Consider the following 20,866-nt stretch of genomic DNA (forward strand, 5'->3'; position numbering starts at 1 on the left):
AATCCCAAGTTCATAAGCCTATCCCTTAGTCGCCTTTTATGACATTCATAGGAAAGAGATGGAGTGGTCCTATTCTTTTTTTATATTGGTGCCGGGAACCACATCACACAGAAATCTGTATTATTTAAAATGCAAGAGTTACAAAAATTAGTTTACAAGAAAATATATACAAACGCACACTTTTTTTTCCACGTTAGTTGCCAGTGTTTATGCTTCGTTAGAAAACCTGAGGGGACCACGATTGTCCAATTCTGATTTACTTTATTTGACAACTTCACAATTTTATGCGGGGTTTGATGCTCATATCGAGTATTATCCAGAGCTGTAAATTTTAAAAATGCAATAAATAACATTACTCTTATAAAGATAGAAATGTAAAATAATACTTACAAATTTGATAAAATACATCTTATTATTTAAGTAAAGTTATCATTACAGATTATAAACTTTAGTTTGCCAGTTACTTTTAATGCAATAAGACAATTATCAAATATGGTAAACAAATGAAACATCAAACTTCACAAGGTCTTATATAACAAGGCTTATGGGCCATTAGGATTTTAATCTTGTGAGATGTAGAATGGACTATGCCAGTTGCATTGTTTATACATTAAAAGGTAAATAATTTAACTTTGTGGCCAAAGTAATTACAACAAACTCAATATCTCTAAATCACACGAAGATTTAAGGAACTAACAAAATAATCAAGAGTCCAATCTATATCATAAAAAAAGGCATAAGTTTTTAACAGAAGATTAGAAAAAGCTATTTCATGCTAAATATAATAAGAAGAAAAGGAGGCTGAAGTTATAATATTTATGTTAACGCACGCAAAAAATCCTTAAAAAAAGAATTTTCGGTAACATTTTCTCGTTTGAAGTATTTAAAAATGTCAAGAATTTTGTATACGTATATCTATATATCACTTTGCTGACGTAGCAATTTGTGGGTTTAGTATGCATACCAATGGCAAATTACAACTTTCTTTTGCTGTTAACACAAGAACTCTGTTCTTTGTCTTACATATTTCGTATTAACAGAAATGCAGGGAATTATGCTTTTTTCTATTTGGTTCCACATTTGGTGTAAATTATTGAATTACATTATTTCTGTTTGCACTACATACATATGTATCTTTATTATATGATTTATTTATAGATTATGTATTTGTTTTCAATGGGACGGGCTCTTATTTACTTTAGCTTTGGCATGACTTCTTTCATCTTTTTATCTTTTATAGGAAACTATTTCGTTTTTACATTTTTTGTTAAGTTATTGTATTAATAAGTTTCTTACACTATCTACAACAATAGAAACTATTGATATAAGGTCTACTAAAGGATACTGAATAATTGAAGTACTTATCGCTATGATATCAAAACGATGATCTGGACACAGTGAAAACCCTTGATAAGCGTGACTATAGTAGACTACATTCCAGTTAAACTTTGCATATACTTTATTATAATAGAATGTAAGCTTCAGTGTCTTTAGATTTCTATGAACGATATAAATAATTAAAATGTAACTCGACCTTATTTTAATAGATTTCTACATTATATCAATTATGTTTATCCTACACAAGATATAACTGAGCACTTTCTTTTTTCTTTTGCATGAATTCTTGTTTTAACGCTTGTCTATATTTCTTTTGTTGTAGGTATGATAAACACGGGAATGCATTTTTAACATAGACTGTGATAGCGGCCGTTTCGCCTCACGCGTAAGCTTAGTGATCGGAATAACCGCCATGGATTTAAAGTTTAATTTATTAAATATGTATATAGTTTAGTTGTAAGTGGTGCATCGGGTCAGGGTTCGTGGAGCATGCATGTGCCGCTTGACACTTAGCGTAGTTCGTGACGTGTGTGACTCGTGCAGGGGCTGTCGAAGCGGCCCTGGGGGCTGAAGCTGCGGCGGGGCGCCAGCGGGGGCGAGCCCAGCGCCGACGGCGTCGTGACGGAGTTGCGGCCGCCCGAGCTGCTGGAGCTGATGGCCGACGTCGTCGTGTCGCCCGGCGCCGTCGCTGCCCTAGCCTGCCGCGCCCGGGCACCGCGCGCCACCGCCACCTGGCGCAAAACTGCACCCGAAACTCGCGCCTTGCGACATGGAGGCCGGTTCGCAATCAAAATGACGCCTGAAGGCCTCGCGACCCTGACGATCCACGCGTGCAGAGCTTCGGATGCCGGCGTCTACTGTTGCCTTATAAGCAATGAATTAGGTGGAGTTCAAAGCTCAGCGCGAATTACTGTCGGTTCGGGTGGCGCCCCGGGAGTGCCAGCCGTGCGGGCGCACCCTGGAGGCGGGCTGGTTGTACAATGGGACGAACCATCGCCCGCACATCTCGAATACTGCCGAGTGGGAGAAGGAGAGTGGCGGCGCGCGACTGAAACGCCCGCTGCTGCTAATACATTAGCACTGGAAGAACTGCCTGCGGGGCAATATAGTTTCCGGTTGATTTGCGGTCGGTCTGGAGCGCCGGGACCGGCGTCCGGTCCGGCGGCATGCGGCGGCGGCGGCGGCTGGCAACGGGAGCAGTTTGCTAGGAGATACAGCGTAGAGGAAGAAATTGGAAGGGGACGCACGGCGCGTGTACTCGCCGCAAGGGATACTGGAACCGGACAAAAAGTCGCGCTAAAACAGGTTAATATTATTTTTTTACTATTTATATACTTACTCAAAAATTTATATGTTTATCAACACATTTTCAAATTTTTTGATTCATAACTATTAAAGTAGTTTGGATTCCTTGATGATCATATTATTTATGAAACATTACAGGTGTACGCAGGCCGCGGTGCGTGCGCACAGCGCGAGTACCGCATCTTGTCTCAATCGGCCCACGGCTCCGTGGTGCGGGCCCTGGCCTTGTTCGCCGAAGTTCCCAGGGCCGGAGCCCATACTATAGTTTTGGAGCTAGTGGGCGGTGGCCCATTGCTGGACTGGGCAGCGGCCTCCCCCACGCAATACACACAGAAGCTGGTGGCCAGTCAGACCAAGCAATTATTATCTGCGCTCGATTGGCTGCATAGCAACCACATCGCTCACCTCGATGTCAGAGTAAGTTTTTATTATTAACTTGGAATTAGGTCTAGTCTTAAACTTATGCTTACATACTTAACTATTTATTAGAATTATCAATTATTTTCAATTATAACTTTATTTTCGAGGAGCCTTTCAACAACCAATATAAATTGTATTGAGCAAGTTCTCTTGCGAACACTTTGCAAACTACTGGATTATACATATAAGTTTGGTTCGTTTTAATTTAGGCAAACACGACGCAAGATGTTAAAAGCGTTTAGATTTCAATTTCATTTCGGGCTGTAGCCACATGGAGTAGCAAGTTCGGATTACTTCACACATTTCTAACTAAGGTCGCATTACGCTTGGCCACGACCACTTCGAAAGCTAGTTGCAATTTCAAATTATACTAAATTGACGCTCGCGTTTTTTTAGCCGGAAAACATTTTAGTGGAGCTTGGTGGTGCTCAGCCCCAACTAAAGCTGGTAGACCTCGGTTCGGCGGTGGAGACGGAGGGTGGGGGCGCACTGGGGAGGGAGGTCCTGCCACCTGCGCCTGCACAGTTAGAGTTTGCGCCTCCAGAGTGCGTGCTCGGGCGTCCGCCTTCTTCAGCATGGGATGCCTGGGCCGCTGGTGTCTTTTTATACGTATTCTTGACTGGGGTGAGTTTAGTTTTGTCTAAATACTAATTCTAGTACATAGTAAATTGAAAATTTTTTTTTTTTTACAATGACTACTAGCGAACCTATGTCTATTACATATTTTTTTACTAGTATTGTTATTAATATTAGGTATATTATTAAATCTTTATCGACTCTCTGTCGGCTTTTTATTTTAAAGTTACTGAATAATATTATATCCAAATTCGCCTAGACTCGCTGTTCCCTAATTCTAGTAGCTAGAAACTTTATGTAAATCTATCATTTCCAAATGAAGTAGCTTGTTGCATTGAAAATACTAATTTTATTTACGTGTCGTTGTTTCCAGCTATCGCCCTTCCTTGACGAGTCTGTCGAAGAGACTACAGCGAACATCATAAAGTGCGACTACTGCTTCCCGCCAGAACACTGGGAGGGCGCAAACGGCGCCGGTGAGAGGCCACAGACCCTCATCCGAGGTCTGCTCGAGGCCACGCCTGCCAGGCGACTGCAACCCCGCGCCGCACTCGTAGACTCCTGGTTTGACGAAGCTCCATCCACTCCTCTCTCCGCCTCGCAGCTCAAAACATTCTTAGATCGACGGCGGCCGGCCGGACACGGCGCCCAGAGGTCTCCGGACGACACCTGAGCGTCCAACCAAATCAGAACGGACCCCGTCACGTCGCGTCAGACGCGCCCACTTTTGATATTAGCCTATTAGTCTTGACAATGTGAGCGGAACGTTTTCATCAACCAATACGACTTATAATATTCTTAGTGGTTGGAGATTGTGATCCGCGGTGATCTAAGCTTCACTCGATTCTGTTCTACGTAGTTCTTATCGTTCTATAGTCAATGTCCCACCTGTCGTTCGGTATTTTATGAGTGACTGCGACAACTTTGTGTCTATCGTCTAACGGAGAAGTGAAGGTAGTGCGTGGGCGCTGATTAACATTTCTAAATTTGGTTTATGAAAATAAACGGCTACCACATCACACTATCGTTTTATCTATGAAGGAATTTTTAAAGAATTTTATTTATCAAAGAACGACGATAAAATCTATGGCGTGAAATTTTCATAAACAGGAATAAAAAGTTTTTGAATTATTGTTTTAGAATTTAAATTTACTGCCAAAAAATAAGTAATCCTTGATTTATAGGTCTCAAATGTTAGTCAGCGCATAATTATCTTTTGCGAGCAATTGAACGGCAAAAGCAGCTCAACAATTGACAATCAGTGTAAACAAGGCCAAAATTATAAACGCATAGCTGGCTTTTGTCGTAGCTTATATCAGACTCTGGAGTCCTCACAGATAACCTCAGGCCATTTATTGAAGTGTGCGAATGGGAAAATAAAACATTTATGAAATAAACGATGTATGGTGTGGTTTCATGAGCGGCCGGTTGCAAGGGAAGTGTCTGTGATTTATCCTTAAATAATTTCATGCTTATTCCTAATTTAACGTATAATGTATTTTTAAACTATTCAATTGTATATAGCAATAAGTTAGAGCGTAATGTTTTCCTAGAACAGAGCGCAGTCATATAGTAATGGAATGTAACATTATATTATGAGATTGTTTTAAACTGTACGTACTGTTGATGGTTGTTTGACTGACAAATAATGATCGGAATCTGTAGAGTGCATTCCATACACATTCATAGGTCTCAAGGTATACTGAATATGCTACGGATACAAACAAATTGTATTTAAACCGACAACACTATTTCAGTTATAAACTACAAACCTTATAATATGGAAACCTAATCGTCGCAAAATTCTAAGCTCATTGTCGCGGTATAGCTCTTGTAATCCAAAAAAATAAAACTTACATTTTGTCTCTTAGTTTACTTTGTAGTCTGCCTCAATCTGAGTGATTTGTTTCTATCTATATCATACATGTGATTTTTAGACTTCCCTCTAATTGTAATATTCGTTTATAACATGATTGTGATGATACGAAGATATAGGCTGGAATTTATCAGGACACATAAAAATATTGCCGAAAGAAAATTTCCTCTGTAAAATTAATTCAAACTTCAATTATTTCAGTATTTGTGTCTGTAATTATACTCTACCTGTTCCGATTACTGTTTATTAAGTAACCACGTTTGAAACGCCTGCGGTGTGCAATGGCATTTTAGACACGAATACTAGTAATCCTACTTTTTAGAATAAGCAGTATTGGTCTGGAGTTGCCTCGGCGCACACGCACTACGCTTGTTTTAATATGCTATTTCAATTTTCCACCTCTGAAGTTAATTTTTATAAATCGATAAAGAAATGTTTATCCAAAGCATATTTGAAATATTTTAATATTTTTATTGAAAGATTAAATTTAGATCGAACTATTTCGTTGTTCAGAAAATTATTTTATAGGTTTCAGTTTACTCACATTAATTTTATTTGTTTTTAGCAAGTATATTGTAAGCAAATCTATTTTTACCAGCACATATTAACACTGACCATTTTAAAAGAACGTATCTTTATTTTTATGTTTGGTTTATTTCTCATTGGATTGATAATGATGATGTTGAAAACTGTAAAGCCCACCATCACTTAAATTTGCGGGTGTAAAAGTCTAGGTTTCAAACTGCGGTGTACGTCCAATATTCGCATGCCTTCGCATCTTAGTTTTGGGCCGCAGTTTTAAGCGTGGTCTAGTCCCTTGCACAACAAAATTTGAAAATCTTTATATTATTTAAATTAATGGCAATATTTCAAGAAAAAAGCGAGCATGCGTGTGCGTCGGTACCCAAGGCGGCTCCACTAGCATGTAGGTAGCTCGTGATGTACAGCTTTAGCTTGAGCACCGCCATTATGATCGATTTGTATTTGACGATATCTACAATTCAATATATCATTTTGTGAACAAATTCGTTTTATTTAAATCTTTTTCCTGAATTCTACGAATGTAAGGAGAAATGTTGTTGTGTGAATGGAGATATCAGACATTATTTATTTACATAGTGAAAATAGTTTATTGAATAAATAACTCACAGTTAAAGGTATGGTTAGTAGAATCTGTGGATACTGCCGCCATTTTGGATCCTAATAAGATTACAGAGCTAATAGTTTTAAAAATGAAAGTTATGAATGAATTTTGACGAAAACACTAAATTGTACGTACTTATTATTTATTAATACAGCAAATTTTGCTTGTACAAACATTGAGAAAATATAAAATTACGAAAGACCAAAATCACTGTCAAATATTCTTAAGAAGATATAAAGACAATACGGGCGAAGCCGAAGCTAATCGCTAGTTTATATAAAACACATAGGTACACCTAGTGAAATACAAATTTAATATGTTTTTTTTACTCTAAATACACTTACATAAACCTTAGGAAACTTTATTTATCTAGTTAAAAATTTATTATAATTTAAATCATCTTGAATACTTTGTGACATAACTAGTATGTAAAGAGGTAATACTGACAAATAATAAAACGTGAAGAATACTATGCGACTAAGCCTAAGCAAAAACAATCATTTTTTTATAATTTACTATCAGTGAAATACATAAATAACATTTATCAATCTAAAAATATATACTGCGTTCACATCAAAAACACTAATTTTGTATTTTTAAAAGTTACTTACAAAACATCACATACATAATTTAGACAGGCATACGTAAAAGGTTAAAGGGCAACCTTATTCCTTTAAAGACATGTTTTCAGTAGCTCATTGATAAATTCAGTAAGACGTATTTAATATATTATGTACTTCAAAAATTGTCATGATCGGATCATAACTTAACATATAAACGCATTGAAATGCACAACAGTTATAAATCGTCTGTTCGATAATATTAATTACACTGGGACAGGCTATGACTATAACTTCGATTTTGTACAAAATGTTGTGATACAACAAACAAATAAGAAAGTGGATTACTTGAGTGGAAGCTGAGAAATGCTGATGTAGGCAGTAGCAGACAACAGGGACATGTGGTCCTCGTAAGAGCAAAATCCGCAATGGGAGGTCGTTCGAGGCAGCACTTACTTCGAACTACTTTTTTCTTTCTTATCATACTTTTCTTTGTTTGAGATTTGGCTATTAATTATTCCTTATCTTATTTTCCCTTTACTTTCTCATTTTATGCTATTAAATCTCCGCATAGAAACTACTCGATTCCCCGTAATATTTATAATTATTTTTAATTATTGATTTGGTACTTTTTACTTCTTGGCCTTTTAAACTGAAATTATTCTAAAAGCCTCTAATATTTCTCAACTAAAAACATTCCAAAATTTTGCCTTACGTAAATGTGCTATTAAAATTAATTCTTTTTTAAATCTAGAACTTTATGCGTTCCTGGACTTTCCCCATAAGCTCGGCAGATTTCCTCAGTTGAGCTGCCTCGGTGTCGGTGAGTGGCTGGCGGATCACGTCGTAAACGCCGTTCTGACCCAGGACACAGGGCAGAGACAGGAATACTTCGTCTTCTATTCCATGCATACCCTGGGAATATGTTTTTTAATATCATTGTTTATTTATTAAAATAAATCTTCCGTAGGTTAGGTACCTGAGGATTTTATAACCATGTGGCTTCTTAATTTGATACTTTACAAATGTGCAAAACATTGCGTGCAATGCAGGACGATGACACGTCATTCGTAGCTTCTTATTGGCAGATACATTTAAGCTTTATGCTTTTTTCAACTAACGAGAGTACTCCTGGTTGCATCCTCCCAACTCTTAAGAGGAGCGTTTCCCTGATGAGTGATCCCTCGCGATGTTTTAAACGTAAGAGCGTTAATGTTCAGGTTAGTATTCAAACTAATGTAAATAACTTCGAAAATAGTAATTGGTATATGACCGAAGTGGTTTTAACCAGGCACCTCCTTACCGATTCAACCACCGAAACTCTTCTCTGAAGACTTCACTGAAGCTCTTGGACGCAAACCTCCTCTCGAATGCTCTACTCGATAAAGTATGAAAAAAAGGCCTATTAAAGCAAGATGTCTTCTTACCTTGATGTAAGTAGAGACAGCATGTACACTATTGGCATTGGAAAGCACAGCTCGAGCCAGCTGCGCGAGCGAGAGGCCAATAGCCCAGGAGGTGTAACCCTTCAGCTTTATGACCTCGTAGGCACTCTGTACCACCATCTTGTGGGTGTCCCGCCAGTTCTCGGAATCAGATTCCGTGCCTATTTTAGGGTTGAGATCGCTGAGACGAACGCCGGCGATGTTCACCCCGGACCAGACAGGCACTATAAAAAAGATATGCTTGAAATCGGAATATTATGAGCAAACACCATGAGTCTATTAGTATTTTCAGTAAGTTACTTATGTAGTTACTTATAATACCTATTTTTTTGATTGATTGTAAGTAGGTACATTTCGCTCCAATCTCAAAATAAAGATGTTATTTAATTACTTCATTTGGTAGATATTGACTCTTCTCAGTTAAAAACTCAAATGTTGAAATAAGGGCGACTAGAAGTGGTAGTTAACTGAAATTAGTTGTAGCCAAATGGATAAGCTTTGGTCTTTTGTCACACTAAACTTTCTGGACTATGATTGTGGTTCAATAGCGACATGTCATAGAACATATTAATAAGCTGGTTCGGGATAAGCTACCACCTACACATAAAATTAAGAAAAAAAATTACCGCTACTATCACCATGCTCTCCAATAATATATCCGTGGGTGGACGTGGTGGCCACACCAAGCTTCTCAGACAGGAGGTAGCGGAACCGGGCTGAGTCGAGGTTCGTCCCCGAGCCAATGACGCGGTGCTTCGGCAGACCACTCAGTTTCCACGTCACGTACGTCAGGATATCTACTGGGTTGCTGGCTATTATGAATACGGCATCAGGACTATACTTCACTAGCTGTAGGGAAAAATATTCGGTAAGTTGGTTTTGCTCAAAATATATTACCTTTAATCACGTCTTTATCGCTTGTGGAGTAGCGAGAGCCAACAGCCTCTGAAAGACTTACAAGCCACGTGCATCTGTAGCTGTATGGCTCCGTGATGGAACTGAGAATTCAAATAGTGACAGGGTGATAGTCCATCGCCTAAAATATAATTCCAATTGAAATAAGTATACCTTCCTGTATATTCTTCTTTATCCAGGCTTACCTGGTCCCAGTTACACCCACACTACTCTGAAGTGGAGCCCGGGGAACGCCCTTTAACCATGATGGTGTAATAGGTATGTCAGGCTTTACACGAAGCGACTTGCACCTTTCAGAACATCTCAAAAACGATAAGTGTTGTTTATCTGTATAAATCAGTAAGGCGCGAGTCGCTTCGCACAAAATCCTTACTTAATCCCGGGCTCCTCTTTAGAGAGGTGAGGACGCAACCTATTTACCTATCATTAAATCGTTTTGAAGCTCCTTGGTATTAGGTCAATATTTATGTGATTTTAAACGTAAAAAGATTAGGCTTATCGTTTGTTAGTAGATATTGATCAAAGAATTGACCTTTCAACTTTAAACTTTAAGTGGTTAACTGAAGATAATTTACTTAAGATTTTGAGGAATAAACGAACTTGGGATTCCTCTTTTAGAAAACGGGCTAGCAACCTGACACTATTTGAATCTCAATTCAATCATTACCTAAGCCATACAACTGAAAGAGGCCTTTTTTCTTTCGGAGACTTTTGGCTATGTCTGCCTGGTAAGGGATAAAAACTTGTTTATATACAGGTGTCTATTATGAATTGACATTCCTCATACTCACAGGAGGTATAATGTGTTTTAGCACATCGGTGTTCCTCTGAACTAGATCCAGACGGGATTCCCCTTCCCGCTGCCGCACACCCGCTGTCACCACACAGATCTTGGAGCCAGCTGTGATGGCATAGTCTGCAAGGGGATTAGTAACAGTTAATACAGATATTTTCCTATTGATGTTAATTTTTATTCCATAACATTTTAACACATTATTATAGGCTGATGAAACAAATACGAAGATTAACTTAACAATGGTTAAGGATTGCTATGATTTTATGAAGATTTCGTAAATGTAAAAAGAGAAAGGACATTTTTTTATTTGTTTACTTAATTAGGTACAAGTCAATCAGTCAAGAAATACCTTCAAGTCAAAGACATGGTTTTCTAGAGAGCAACTTGTTAGTATTCATTTCCCGTATCATTTTATGTCACGCTTTCTTTCTCCTGCTCACAGAGTATACATATAGTGTTTCTAACAGACAGATTGTTCACTCGTTGTTGGCAGGAATTAGGTGTCATACACACACTAAACTTTTTGACCAGATCTAATCAGTCACATACTTAATTGCAGTGAAATAAGAAGCAATATGTTTTGTTAAATTTTTGTGTTCACATCATGTATTTTTTGTTATGTATCTAAATTCACACACATTCACACTAAATCGCAATGGCGGGTTTAGGTACCTATAGCGTGAATAAATCATAAATCTGTTTTAATCAGATAGCCTTCAAGATAGTAAATACAAAATGCTTAGTATTTTTTCCAATCTTAATTTTCTGTTACATTTAGTGAAACAGAGTGGAAAATATAAGGAAAACGACGATGTAAAGGTTAGACTATAAATAGGTACTGAAGTGAATGCCCCGTTTACGTCACCAGCCAAAATAAAACAAATCATAAACATAAGGCAGAAGAACTTCTTTATACTTTTTGGATTTTCATCGTTTAAAGGCTGATATTTTATTTGCTTTATGTACATGTATATCTACTTAAAGGAAATCTAATTTGATCATAACTGTCCAGTCTTCATCAAAATTGATTTACCCAAAAGAGTTTAGTGATTCATATTAGGTACATTTTAACGACATTTAACTACCTTTTATTTTATTGCCTGATTTATATTAACACTAGAATCGTGGTCAGACGAGAAAAATATAGACATGTTTGTGATTATGATCCATTACAATGGCATTGACTTATTTAGATTTTAATTGCCTGATTCAATCGCGGTCATCCAGATGACGACTCAAGCGAGGAGAAAACTGAGACAAGCGCCAAGAGCACATTTTATGCTTATATGATTTTTGTTACATACCTACCTACCTACATGCCATTTAAAACATTTCAATTAGTTAGGTACCTAGTACCTATTTGCATATTTGTTCAAATAACAATTATTCGACCTTGAGGAAAACCGGAGCGCGCTATATTTTTTTCAGATTCAGTAAACATGTTCAGGGTTATTGCATTAATTTTGTTTAGTAATCTAGTTTTTTGATAAAGAAGGTAATGGATAAAATCGGCCGCAAACAACGAAAACTTTAAAAATGCATTTGAAAAATCCCGAAAACCAATTAGTTAAATGCTTTTTTTTTATTTCTCTGAAGCTGTTTTGTGGCTGTTGGTAGCCTAAGTTAAACAAATTACCTGTGCTGGCCTGTATCTTGGCGTTCCTCATGAAGGCGGACCCATGCTGCAAGTCCATCATCTCACCCTTCAGCTTGTCCGCCATCACGTCCACCAGGGCAATGTTGTTGGTCACACCCTGAAATAATAACACTTCAATCGTATTTCTTTTTGCACTGGCTAAGGTCAGAGTGGGGCAAGATATTTCCTTGTTCATTAGATAATATAGTTGTGAAAAATAATTATAAATCATTATTTTTTGGATTAATTCGTTGTAGAGTTAAGTTGTTGTAGAAGTTAATGTATTATCCTAGCTTTATTTTTAAAATTCCATAAAAAGAAGCCTATTCACGCCCGAAGGTTTATTTTATATCTGTGCCAAATTTCGTCAAAATCAGTCCAATATTTTTAGTTTATTTAGGTTTAATGTCAACGTTCAATGAATTTAAGCTTTATTTACGAGAACCATGTGCAATTAGATATGTTATAGAAAGTACCATAAAAAAACTATCTGCCTGACATGTATTCAGAATTCAATTTCCTGAAATAAACTGCTTATTATATACCTTAATACTGATCCCCAAAAACAAATACGTTAACTAATTCAGCTATAGGAAAACAAATGCAAAACACTTATCTTCTATCTAGATAGGGGAAATCTATTTGAGCAGTTGGTGCGAAAAATCATAACAAACACTCGAACCTAACAGGTATTATTCCTCTCCCTCGTAGAACAAAATTATTAATGCCGAGCGGAAAAATTGCCAACATTATTATGAGTAGGCTATTATTTATAGCCACAAAAATCAAGACTAGCTGAAGCTATTCAGCTGAGCTTTTAGAGACTTTTGGCTCTTTTGGCACCCTGGAATAAAGACGTCATATATGACAATTTGTATGTGCTATCAAGCCTTGTGATAGTTGGCTCTGTGTAGTCTACCTCTTGTAGGATAAATAAATACGTGATAATTATGTGTGTTAAAACTGGCGAATTTGAGAACGGGACGGACGGTTCCCTCATCTTGCTATAAAGAGTAAAGAATATTCATATCTATGTTTGCCTGGAACGGCTTTTTTGTGATACAAAAAGTATCGTGTTATGCATTGTAGTATCGCGTGGTCAATAAACAACATAATCGCCCACCCTTTGTTTGATTGACGTAATCTGTTCCGATAACATTATCTGCTCGATTAGGCAGTTTAACGAGTTTTCTCTCTTAGTTTAGGAGATTTTTATTGTTTTTGTATGTACGATACCGGACAAAATGAGATAAATATATTTGCTTGGATGGACAGCTCTAGCCTATGTAACCTAATAACAAAATAAATTACAACGGCCGAAAATATAACGTAAGGAGATTTCAATCAACTGCCTTCTTATTTACAGTACCAGTAACGGTTTGTAACAATATAAACAACCAAGTCCTTTGGCTTACCTACAAGTTTTGGAAATACGGAATATGAGCACCTGGCCCATTCAATTATTCTATTTATATATATTCACATCTCGGTATCAAACGCAAAAGGTACTTTTGTCCAATTCTTATTTTCCTAACATATTAAGTACAGGCGGAACTTACCTACGAGTATGCGAAAAGTAGTAATTTTACCGTAAACCGTATCATCTCAAATATTACTGAACCGATTTTGATAATACACACAGAGGCAGGAAACGAGTAACAAAGTTTCATAGAGTACAAAAATATCAGTTACACTGATCGTATGATCAGTGTATCCACTGTAACACACGATAAGGAAAATAAACAACCGCTACCAACACTGGTTACATTTCATTGTTACATATTTGGTTTTCAGCCGAAATCTTAACTGAATGAGGTCTTTGTGACCCTAGTATAATTACTGATATCTACTTAACGTATTATTTTAGTAACTTCGACAATATTTCTGAAAAGAGAGACTTTAGGTTTTGCTCGTAAATGTATCAAAGCATTAGTATAAATCTAATAGATGGCAACTGTGCCACAAGTTTAAAGGTTTACAAAAGGTATCACAATAAGGTAAACTTGCCACAATACTGACAAGCAATAAGGAAGATTCGATAAGGATTACAGGCAGACGTTGTATGCAGACCGCCTCGAACCTTCTTCTAGGATGTCAAAATGTCTTTTTCTCAACTGGTTGCGAAGTTTAGTTGCCATGGCGGCCGAAAGGGAATATCCTACCACTCATGGCTCTACCATTATCTTATGGTTTTACCATTACGGTTATGCTCGCCGAATCTCTATCAGCGCACCCTTTCTTGGTGCCCTATAAATTATCATTAGCGTCCTTTTAGTTCTTTACACTCATACTATTCTAAGGGAGGTGGGTGCAAATGATAGGTTCCTACATTTCGCCTCGCTAGCCAATAGGTACTAAGTATTGCTGAATGGTCGCCGAATCTCTTTTCGTACGAACCATTTCCTTAATAGACATTTTCTATTAAGGAAATAGTTCGCCTCTTGCAACCATTCTATGTATGTATTTTTTCAAGGGAATGATCATGAATTATTACCTGTGTAAGCATGGAGAACACGGCCGCCATGCCCACTTGTCCGGTGCCGACGACGGTCACCTTGCTGCCAGTGTCGTCGGTTTTCTCCAGAATGGGACAGAACAGCTTATCTACCGTCTCCATTTTACCTGGACAAAAAAAACATCAATATTTATCTGACTTGTCTGAGCTGAAGAATAATGTCGATTAATTCTACAATGGACATTTTAGAGACTACTTAGGCAGAACCCTTTATTTTTTGATATGGGAAACAACATGTTGAGGTGAGAGATTAAAAGAATCTTTATTTGGGTTAGTTTTACAAGTTGTAAGTAGGTTTAGCTATAGACACGAGTTCCAGCAAGTAGCCGGCAGAGGATAACGAGCTACTTGGAACGTGAATTTGAGCACCCTGTAACCTATTATCATAGCTCATCTGTGTTTGGCCTACTGAACAAATCACTGATTTTGGTTGATCACGCGCAAGGTTAAATCTCTATCTGGCTTGAATATAAAGTCAGACGGAGATTCATGGGCTAGGAGGAATATCACGTTCCAATTTTTTATATAAGCCGCTGTTTCCAGCCTAATTAATGCAAGTTATTTAGACTGATACAACTGAACTTTAGTGTGTAGGTATGCAATGAATCATGGCGTCAGTATAATACAGCATACTTGCTCATGGTCTGTTCAAGATTACAGGATAACACACTTATGGACATAGATAACAATTAGAAACTGACCTTCGCATTCAGCGTAATCATGCAAACAATGTAGAAATGACGTAATGAATTTAAATATTAATAAATCATTAATAGGTAAATTACCTACCTACCAACAGATCTTTTAAAAATTAATTCACGTAGGTACAAATTTAAATAAACATATAAGAAAATATGATTTAACGTTCCCTTCTATGCAGGTATTGAAAATCATGCAATAAATAAGAAAAATATGAAGTTAGTGATAACTCGCAACCGCATAAAGACAGAAATCAATGTTTTACATTTTTAACTAGTTTCCTTCTAAAAATTACAGTTTCCTTTAACAAAAATACTGCCTACCTTTTTTACCTACAAGGAAGAACGGATCGTACGACGAAAACTAGCACATCACTTTATTGTCCTTCAACAACTGATACAAAAATGTATCAAAAGATACTAAACCCAATGCACCAACACCCTTATTTAGTCATCACTTAAAAGATTAATTTGATAAAGCGACCAACACACCTTCCAAAGATAAATTTTAATGCAGCTACAAAATGCACGACAGTACGACAACGGCATTTAGCAAGGAAATGAAATAAATGTATGGTCTAGCGCAATTGCTTGCCTGCATTTAAATACATATACCTTCATGGTGAACAGAGCACTGAAGTCAATTCACTCTAGCCTCGTTCTTAGCTCTGTGGTGTGGTGAATTGTTATCGTGTGAATATAAAGATACGCCGGTAAAGTGTGCATTGTTGTAAAGGGCGCGCCTTTAAGAATGACATGTAAAAAAATGACAATTGATGCCGCGCATAGTGCGTTATTATTTCTTTCATTCATCGTGTTTTCAGTTGCCACTTTAGCTCTACGATATAGAGCCAGGAGTCTGTATTACACAGGTAGGTAGTAACAGTGGCACCGAACCTCTTTGGGATGATAATATTAGGTATATACCTCTGGGTAAGCGAGTGCATTACTCAAAATAAACTAATCTGTTAGTCCCTTACTTGCCTTTAATCAATATAACAATAATTACTTTTGAGTATCTATCCAAACTAGTTACATACTACTATTTATTCAAAGTTAATAATCCTACAAAAATTATTTTATTTGTCAACAATAATTGTGATTTTTCTTGTGATAGGTATAATACATTTATTATAATTATATACAATGAAATAAGGTGAGACCTGAAGAAAGCCGGGCTTGAAATCGCTTAAGATATGCGGTAGAAGTAGCTGAAAATAAAATTGAGGATGTTGAAGTAGGTCTTCAAACAAAGTGGGGATGGAGAAAAAGTGCATTATGAGAAAGCAGAATATTTAATGGCTTCGAAGCATAGTGGCAGGGTGCAACTGGGAACAGGCAAAGATAAATCAAAACAGGATAAACTGTGTTCGGTAGTCAGGAAGAAGACATGTTAGTCTGTCCGTCCGAATTCTCAGTTAATCTCCGAAACCACTGGACGAATTTTGTAGTATTTATAGCCATAACTTTGGGCAATGGGAAACTTGTAGGGTAAAATTTATTTTGCTAAGTAGATAGGTGAAAACCCTGATGTAGTAGTAAGAACAGACTACATAGATAAACAAAGTCGCGGGCAACGCTTAGTCATAAATATATGCGAAAGATTGTAAGGATGTCTGTTTTTTACACTTGCACGCAAAAACTACTAAACAGAGATATTCATGCAAACGTAGCTTAGACGTGAAATAAATAAAATTTGAATAAGTAACTGATAAATATCTATAGAGATTTTTATAATTTGATTTAAATATATTTAACAACAAATGTCAATTAAGTCAGTATCTAATTTTTCTTGTTCTTGTTCTCGTAGACGAAGTCACAGGCAACCGTAACATAAGGAGTGAACGAGCGAGTAGACGTGAAGAGTTTGCATTTATTACCTATGTTATAAAATGTCAATGAACCACCGCAAAACATGCGCCTCCAGATTTTTAATGTCATCTTATTTTTATAGCGGAAAGTCTGAAGTTCAATTGAATGATAGCTAACCACAGGTTTATTTATAACAACGAGATTGGCAGGCATCTAATCAAGAATAGATTAGAATTTGGCAGACTTAGAATACCTACAGAAAACCTATAAAATAAAACCAAAAAATTAAACTTTGCATCAATCTTGGGTATTTTAAATGAATAAGTTATTAGTATTTCTTTTATTTAGTGGCTTTAATTAAAGTCATTAATTTTCCACAACCTGCAAAGTAAGTAGGTGCCTATATAACACCAGGAAAATATAAAAAAAATTGTGTAAAATTATTATTTTAGTCGGATTAAAAAGAAGAAAAGTAAAAAGAAATTACCTAAATTTTTGATAAATTCGCAGAAACATTATATAATTACATTTTATTAATTATGTAGGTACATTTCAATTAAAATCAAAATAGAATACAATAAGTAGACACATAACATAGTACTCGACTAAAAATAATAAGAAAAATTACTTACATCTTCCCCCATTTTGTTTGAAAAAAGTATGTGGCATATTGCTATTTATTTATATACTTTAAAAAAGTTGAAACCACTTTCTTATCGAAATAATGTACGTGAGCGTTTATGAAACTTGACACACACGATCACCAATAAGATTAACCGAGCACTGAAATGAACGAAACTTTTGAGACCGAATTTTGAACCGAATGCACTGACTGGTTTGGTTTGAATGAATGATGAAAGTGAAGGCAGCAGGAATTATAGATGTGGCGGGGTGGAGGCAAAAGGTAGCTCTGTGCCTCTGGTCACGTCACGCAGTAGAGAGGGGGAGGGATAAAATTAACATTGATGATGATGACCATTCTAGCAGTTTTGATTAGATCCCAACTTTAGAAAGTGGTAGCAAAAAGAAAATTGGTTTTACTTTTTATAATACTCAGTAACCTTCAGGCGAACATTTCGGTTATTGTAAGGTATTAGTTTCGATCGATTTCAGCTGCCTACGTAAAGTTTACCTGATAAGGTGATAGGTACAGATTAGAACCTATATAGTCAGGCGCGAGGTGGCTGTCCTGCCTTTCAATGATTTCTGTGTTACGTACCTAATTATTATTTTTATTATTGTAATTAAATATATATATATTATTAGGAGCATACATACTTATAATCACGTCTATATCCCTTGCGGGAAAGACAGGGCCGATAGTCCTAAAAGGCCACGCTCAGCTGTTCAGGTTAAGATGGAATTGAGATGAACAAACTCCGCAATGTAATACTGGTAAGTAAAGATCAATAGAGTAGAAAAGTATATAAATCTGTAATTGTAGGAATTCATTTTCAGAAGAAAAAGTAACTGTTTATGGCCCAGAATCCTCTTTAAGCTATATTTTCGGAAGCGCAGTGGTGGAGGTAGAGGGTATACCGGGAAAACGCAGTAGACAAATAGTAATTACCTAATCAAAGTTGCTACCATAAACATGCTTTAAATTATGCGTATGCGCATACTTTAATTAATGAAACGGACACTTAGTAAAAGAAGGTACAGGTTCATTAAAATTAATTTATCTTACTAATTGCGCCCCAGTTTTCTTTACCTCTGAGGCGAGTTCAAATGACATGAATAATCTAAAATTTGCAAATAGACTAATAAAAAGCCTGTAGGATAATGTAGTTTGGAAACAATGAAACATTGTCATGGAGTAATAAAAGTGCAACACGAGGACAACAACAACATTGACCACAAAATTTACGCGAGAAAGAAGAACAATGAATGATCAGTGGTATTGCCGTGATAGACGGACAAACTATCATATTAACATGTTTTCACGGATTTACTAAAAATAGCATCAATAAGATAATAAAATCGAAATAAATATATACATAGGTATATTTAACTGCTAATAAATTTTGTAAGGTTTTACTTAGTAAGCTAGCTTAGTTCAATTCGTTTTAACACTTTTTTTTAGAAAAATCGCAAGCGAATCGCAATAAAGGGTTAAAAGAATTGCGGGCAAAATCTAATTAGTTTAGTTAGTCTATTTGAGACTAACGTCTGTCTACCCCGTAGATAAGTACAATTAATAACGAGGTAAAAAGGAGCTTTTTCTTTAGGGTGAGTTAAACTGTGACTAAGCTTAAAAAGCACTCTACAAAAGGGGACGTTCGTTCAGGTAGGTAGAAATAGGGTAACATACAGGTAGGGTGCACGTGACCTTGTGAAGTACAATGATAGTTTTTTAACGTGTTTAATTTAGCCGTTGCTGTGATTGCGATTATTTATTTGATGTAAGCTTTATTACAGTAAAGTTTCATCCTAATACGTTTAGAAATTTTTCCGTGACAGTAACAAATTTACTAAGTACTTATTTATTATTCAAACCTTCTTATATGCACAAACTTTCGCATTAATCAATAATATTAAGTACTACCTACGAGTATATGATACATTAAGTGTTAAAAAGAGTATTTAGGTATATATCTGTTAGGACGAGAATTATGCTTCTGGACTTGACCGAGATTGTATTCTAGGAGCCCCAAAGACCGTCTTCTCTTCGTAAAACAGATATAGAAGACTATTTTTTATTTTTCTTTACAAAAGGAGGAAGTTCTCAATTCTACTGTATTTAACATTAATGGGGCCTACCTAAATTATAGAATAAAATAAGAATAAAACTGTAGATTTGGGTTTGACACTAATAACTGTGAAAGAATCGAAAAAAACTAGATCTACAGTCAAAACTAAGGTGTTGGCTGACACTGACAACACTCAACGGCCCACGATGTAATTTCTTTATTCTGTGGCCCAACGTCATGCATGGCTGGAACTGGATGACGACGGATAAACAAACAAGCGCAGTCCAAACACACCCGGTAAAACTACGTTTATGGAAATAAATTGTTCCTTAACTCACTCTTAATTTTAGCCGAAAATATCTGGAACTTTCGTTATAAATTAGTCCCTGTAAGGAGCGGTCAAGAGCGAACGTTGACCTTGCCGGTTGTACATTTTAAACCCGGCGTTTTGGGTCTACCTAACCTTGCTAAGGGTCACCTGTACTTATTGCTAACTTTCAGTGATAATGAACTCAAGAAGCAGGTACGGCCAAAGTTTGAATCCATCTATAGGCCAGCCTGCGTTACAAAGACAAGAAACCAATACTTCCTCAAGCGTAACGGAATCCAAAAAACCTAATTCAAGCCTTGGTAATGTAATTACAAAGTTACTTACAGTTTTACAAGCGAAATTGCGTGAAGACCGGCACGTAGGACCGCAGGACCGCTGTTGCGTCGAGCCCGCGCTGAACTCCAAGCCAAGGTGACCTTCGACGGTCGTTTTCGGATGTCAGTGATGCCTCACCATCGCGCATGCCCGAATTAAATCCTGACGGACATCAAAATATACCGTTTTGGATCTTAATAAGGTCGAGAATAGTTTGCTGCCGGACTTTGACAGCAATTCACCGGCGTTTATTTCCACTTGTTGTTAGTAAATTTGGTTTTATGGCGATTTTTTTTTATTATTACTATTTTGGATAGCTCCATGTCAGCATACTCTTTAGTAAACTCTTTGTTGCTTAAAAACTTAGATTTCTCATAGTGTTTACTTCAGATGCTGTAAAAACATTTGACAAAGTTTTGCCGGTCGGCTAACTGACTGGAATTGTTTTAACATAAGGCTTATTCTTTAGTTGTTCTCTACGATATGCATATGTG

At 36.7% G+C, this 20,866-nt stretch overlaps 2 protein-coding genes across 10 annotated transcripts in view; one reads left to right on the forward strand and one right to left on the reverse strand.

Moving 5' to 3' along the window:
- Positions 1–4,919, forward strand: part of LOC106133875 (kalirin) — a 149,516-nt gene extending 144,597 nt beyond the window's left edge. For 4 of the 5 annotated variants that reach the window (XM_060953913.1, XM_060953915.1, XM_060953914.1 and 1 more), the window contains 4 exons: positions 1,882–2,643; positions 2,782–3,060; positions 3,460–3,687; positions 4,013–4,919. In XM_060953913.1, the coding sequence (XP_060809896.1) occupies positions 1,882–2,643; positions 2,782–3,060; positions 3,460–3,687; positions 4,013–4,312 (1,569 nt within the window). In that variant the 3' untranslated portion in view covers positions 4,313–4,919. Of the gene's footprint in view, positions 1–1,660; positions 2,644–2,781; positions 3,061–3,459; positions 3,688–4,012 lie in introns of those variants that run through there. The other variant, XM_060953917.1, reaches the window with a different exon arrangement.
- A 1,842-nt stretch (positions 4,920–6,761) lies between these two features.
- Positions 6,762–20,478, reverse strand: LOC106133877 (L-lactate dehydrogenase). Of its 5 annotated transcripts, none has more exons than XM_060953921.1 (7): positions 20,382–20,478; positions 14,506–14,633; positions 12,012–12,129; positions 10,371–10,495; positions 9,291–9,513; positions 8,647–8,888; positions 6,762–8,134 (listed from the first exon to the last, which is right to left on the reverse strand). In XM_060953921.1, exons 2-7 carry the CDS (start codon positions 14,626–14,628, stop codon positions 7,970–7,972), a joined length of 996 nt encoding a protein of 331 aa, XP_060809904.1. In that variant the 5' UTR covers positions 14,629–14,633; positions 20,382–20,478; the 3' UTR covers positions 6,762–7,969. The 5 variants fall into 5 exon arrangements, with proteins under 5 accessions (XP_060809904.1, XP_060809902.1, XP_060809905.1 ...); XM_060953919.1 differs by lacking the exon at positions 20,382–20,478 and adding an exon at positions 17,669–17,847; XM_060953922.1 differs by lacking the exon at positions 20,382–20,478 and adding an exon at positions 15,840–15,962.
- Positions 20,479–20,866: the final 388 nt, after the last annotated feature.

The sequence above is a fragment of the Amyelois transitella genome, chromosome Z, assembly GCF_032362555.1.
Source record: "Amyelois transitella isolate CPQ chromosome Z, ilAmyTran1.1, whole genome shotgun sequence".
NCBI lineage: Eukaryota > Metazoa > Arthropoda > Insecta > Lepidoptera > Pyralidae > Amyelois > Amyelois transitella.

Coding starts and splice junctions, on each gene's coding strand:
- LOC106133877 (XM_060953919.1), bottom strand. CDS start 17,705: ATGCCACATACTTTTTTCAAACAAAATGGGGGAAGAT. Junction 10,496..12,011: donor CAAGATACAGGCCAGCACAG/GTAATTTGTTTA, acceptor ATCCCCTTGCAG/ACTATGCCATCACAGCTGGC. Junction 8,889..9,290: donor AGAGCATGGTGATAGTAGCG/GTAATTTTTTTT, acceptor TCTTTTTTATAG/TGCCTGTCTGGTCCGGGGTG.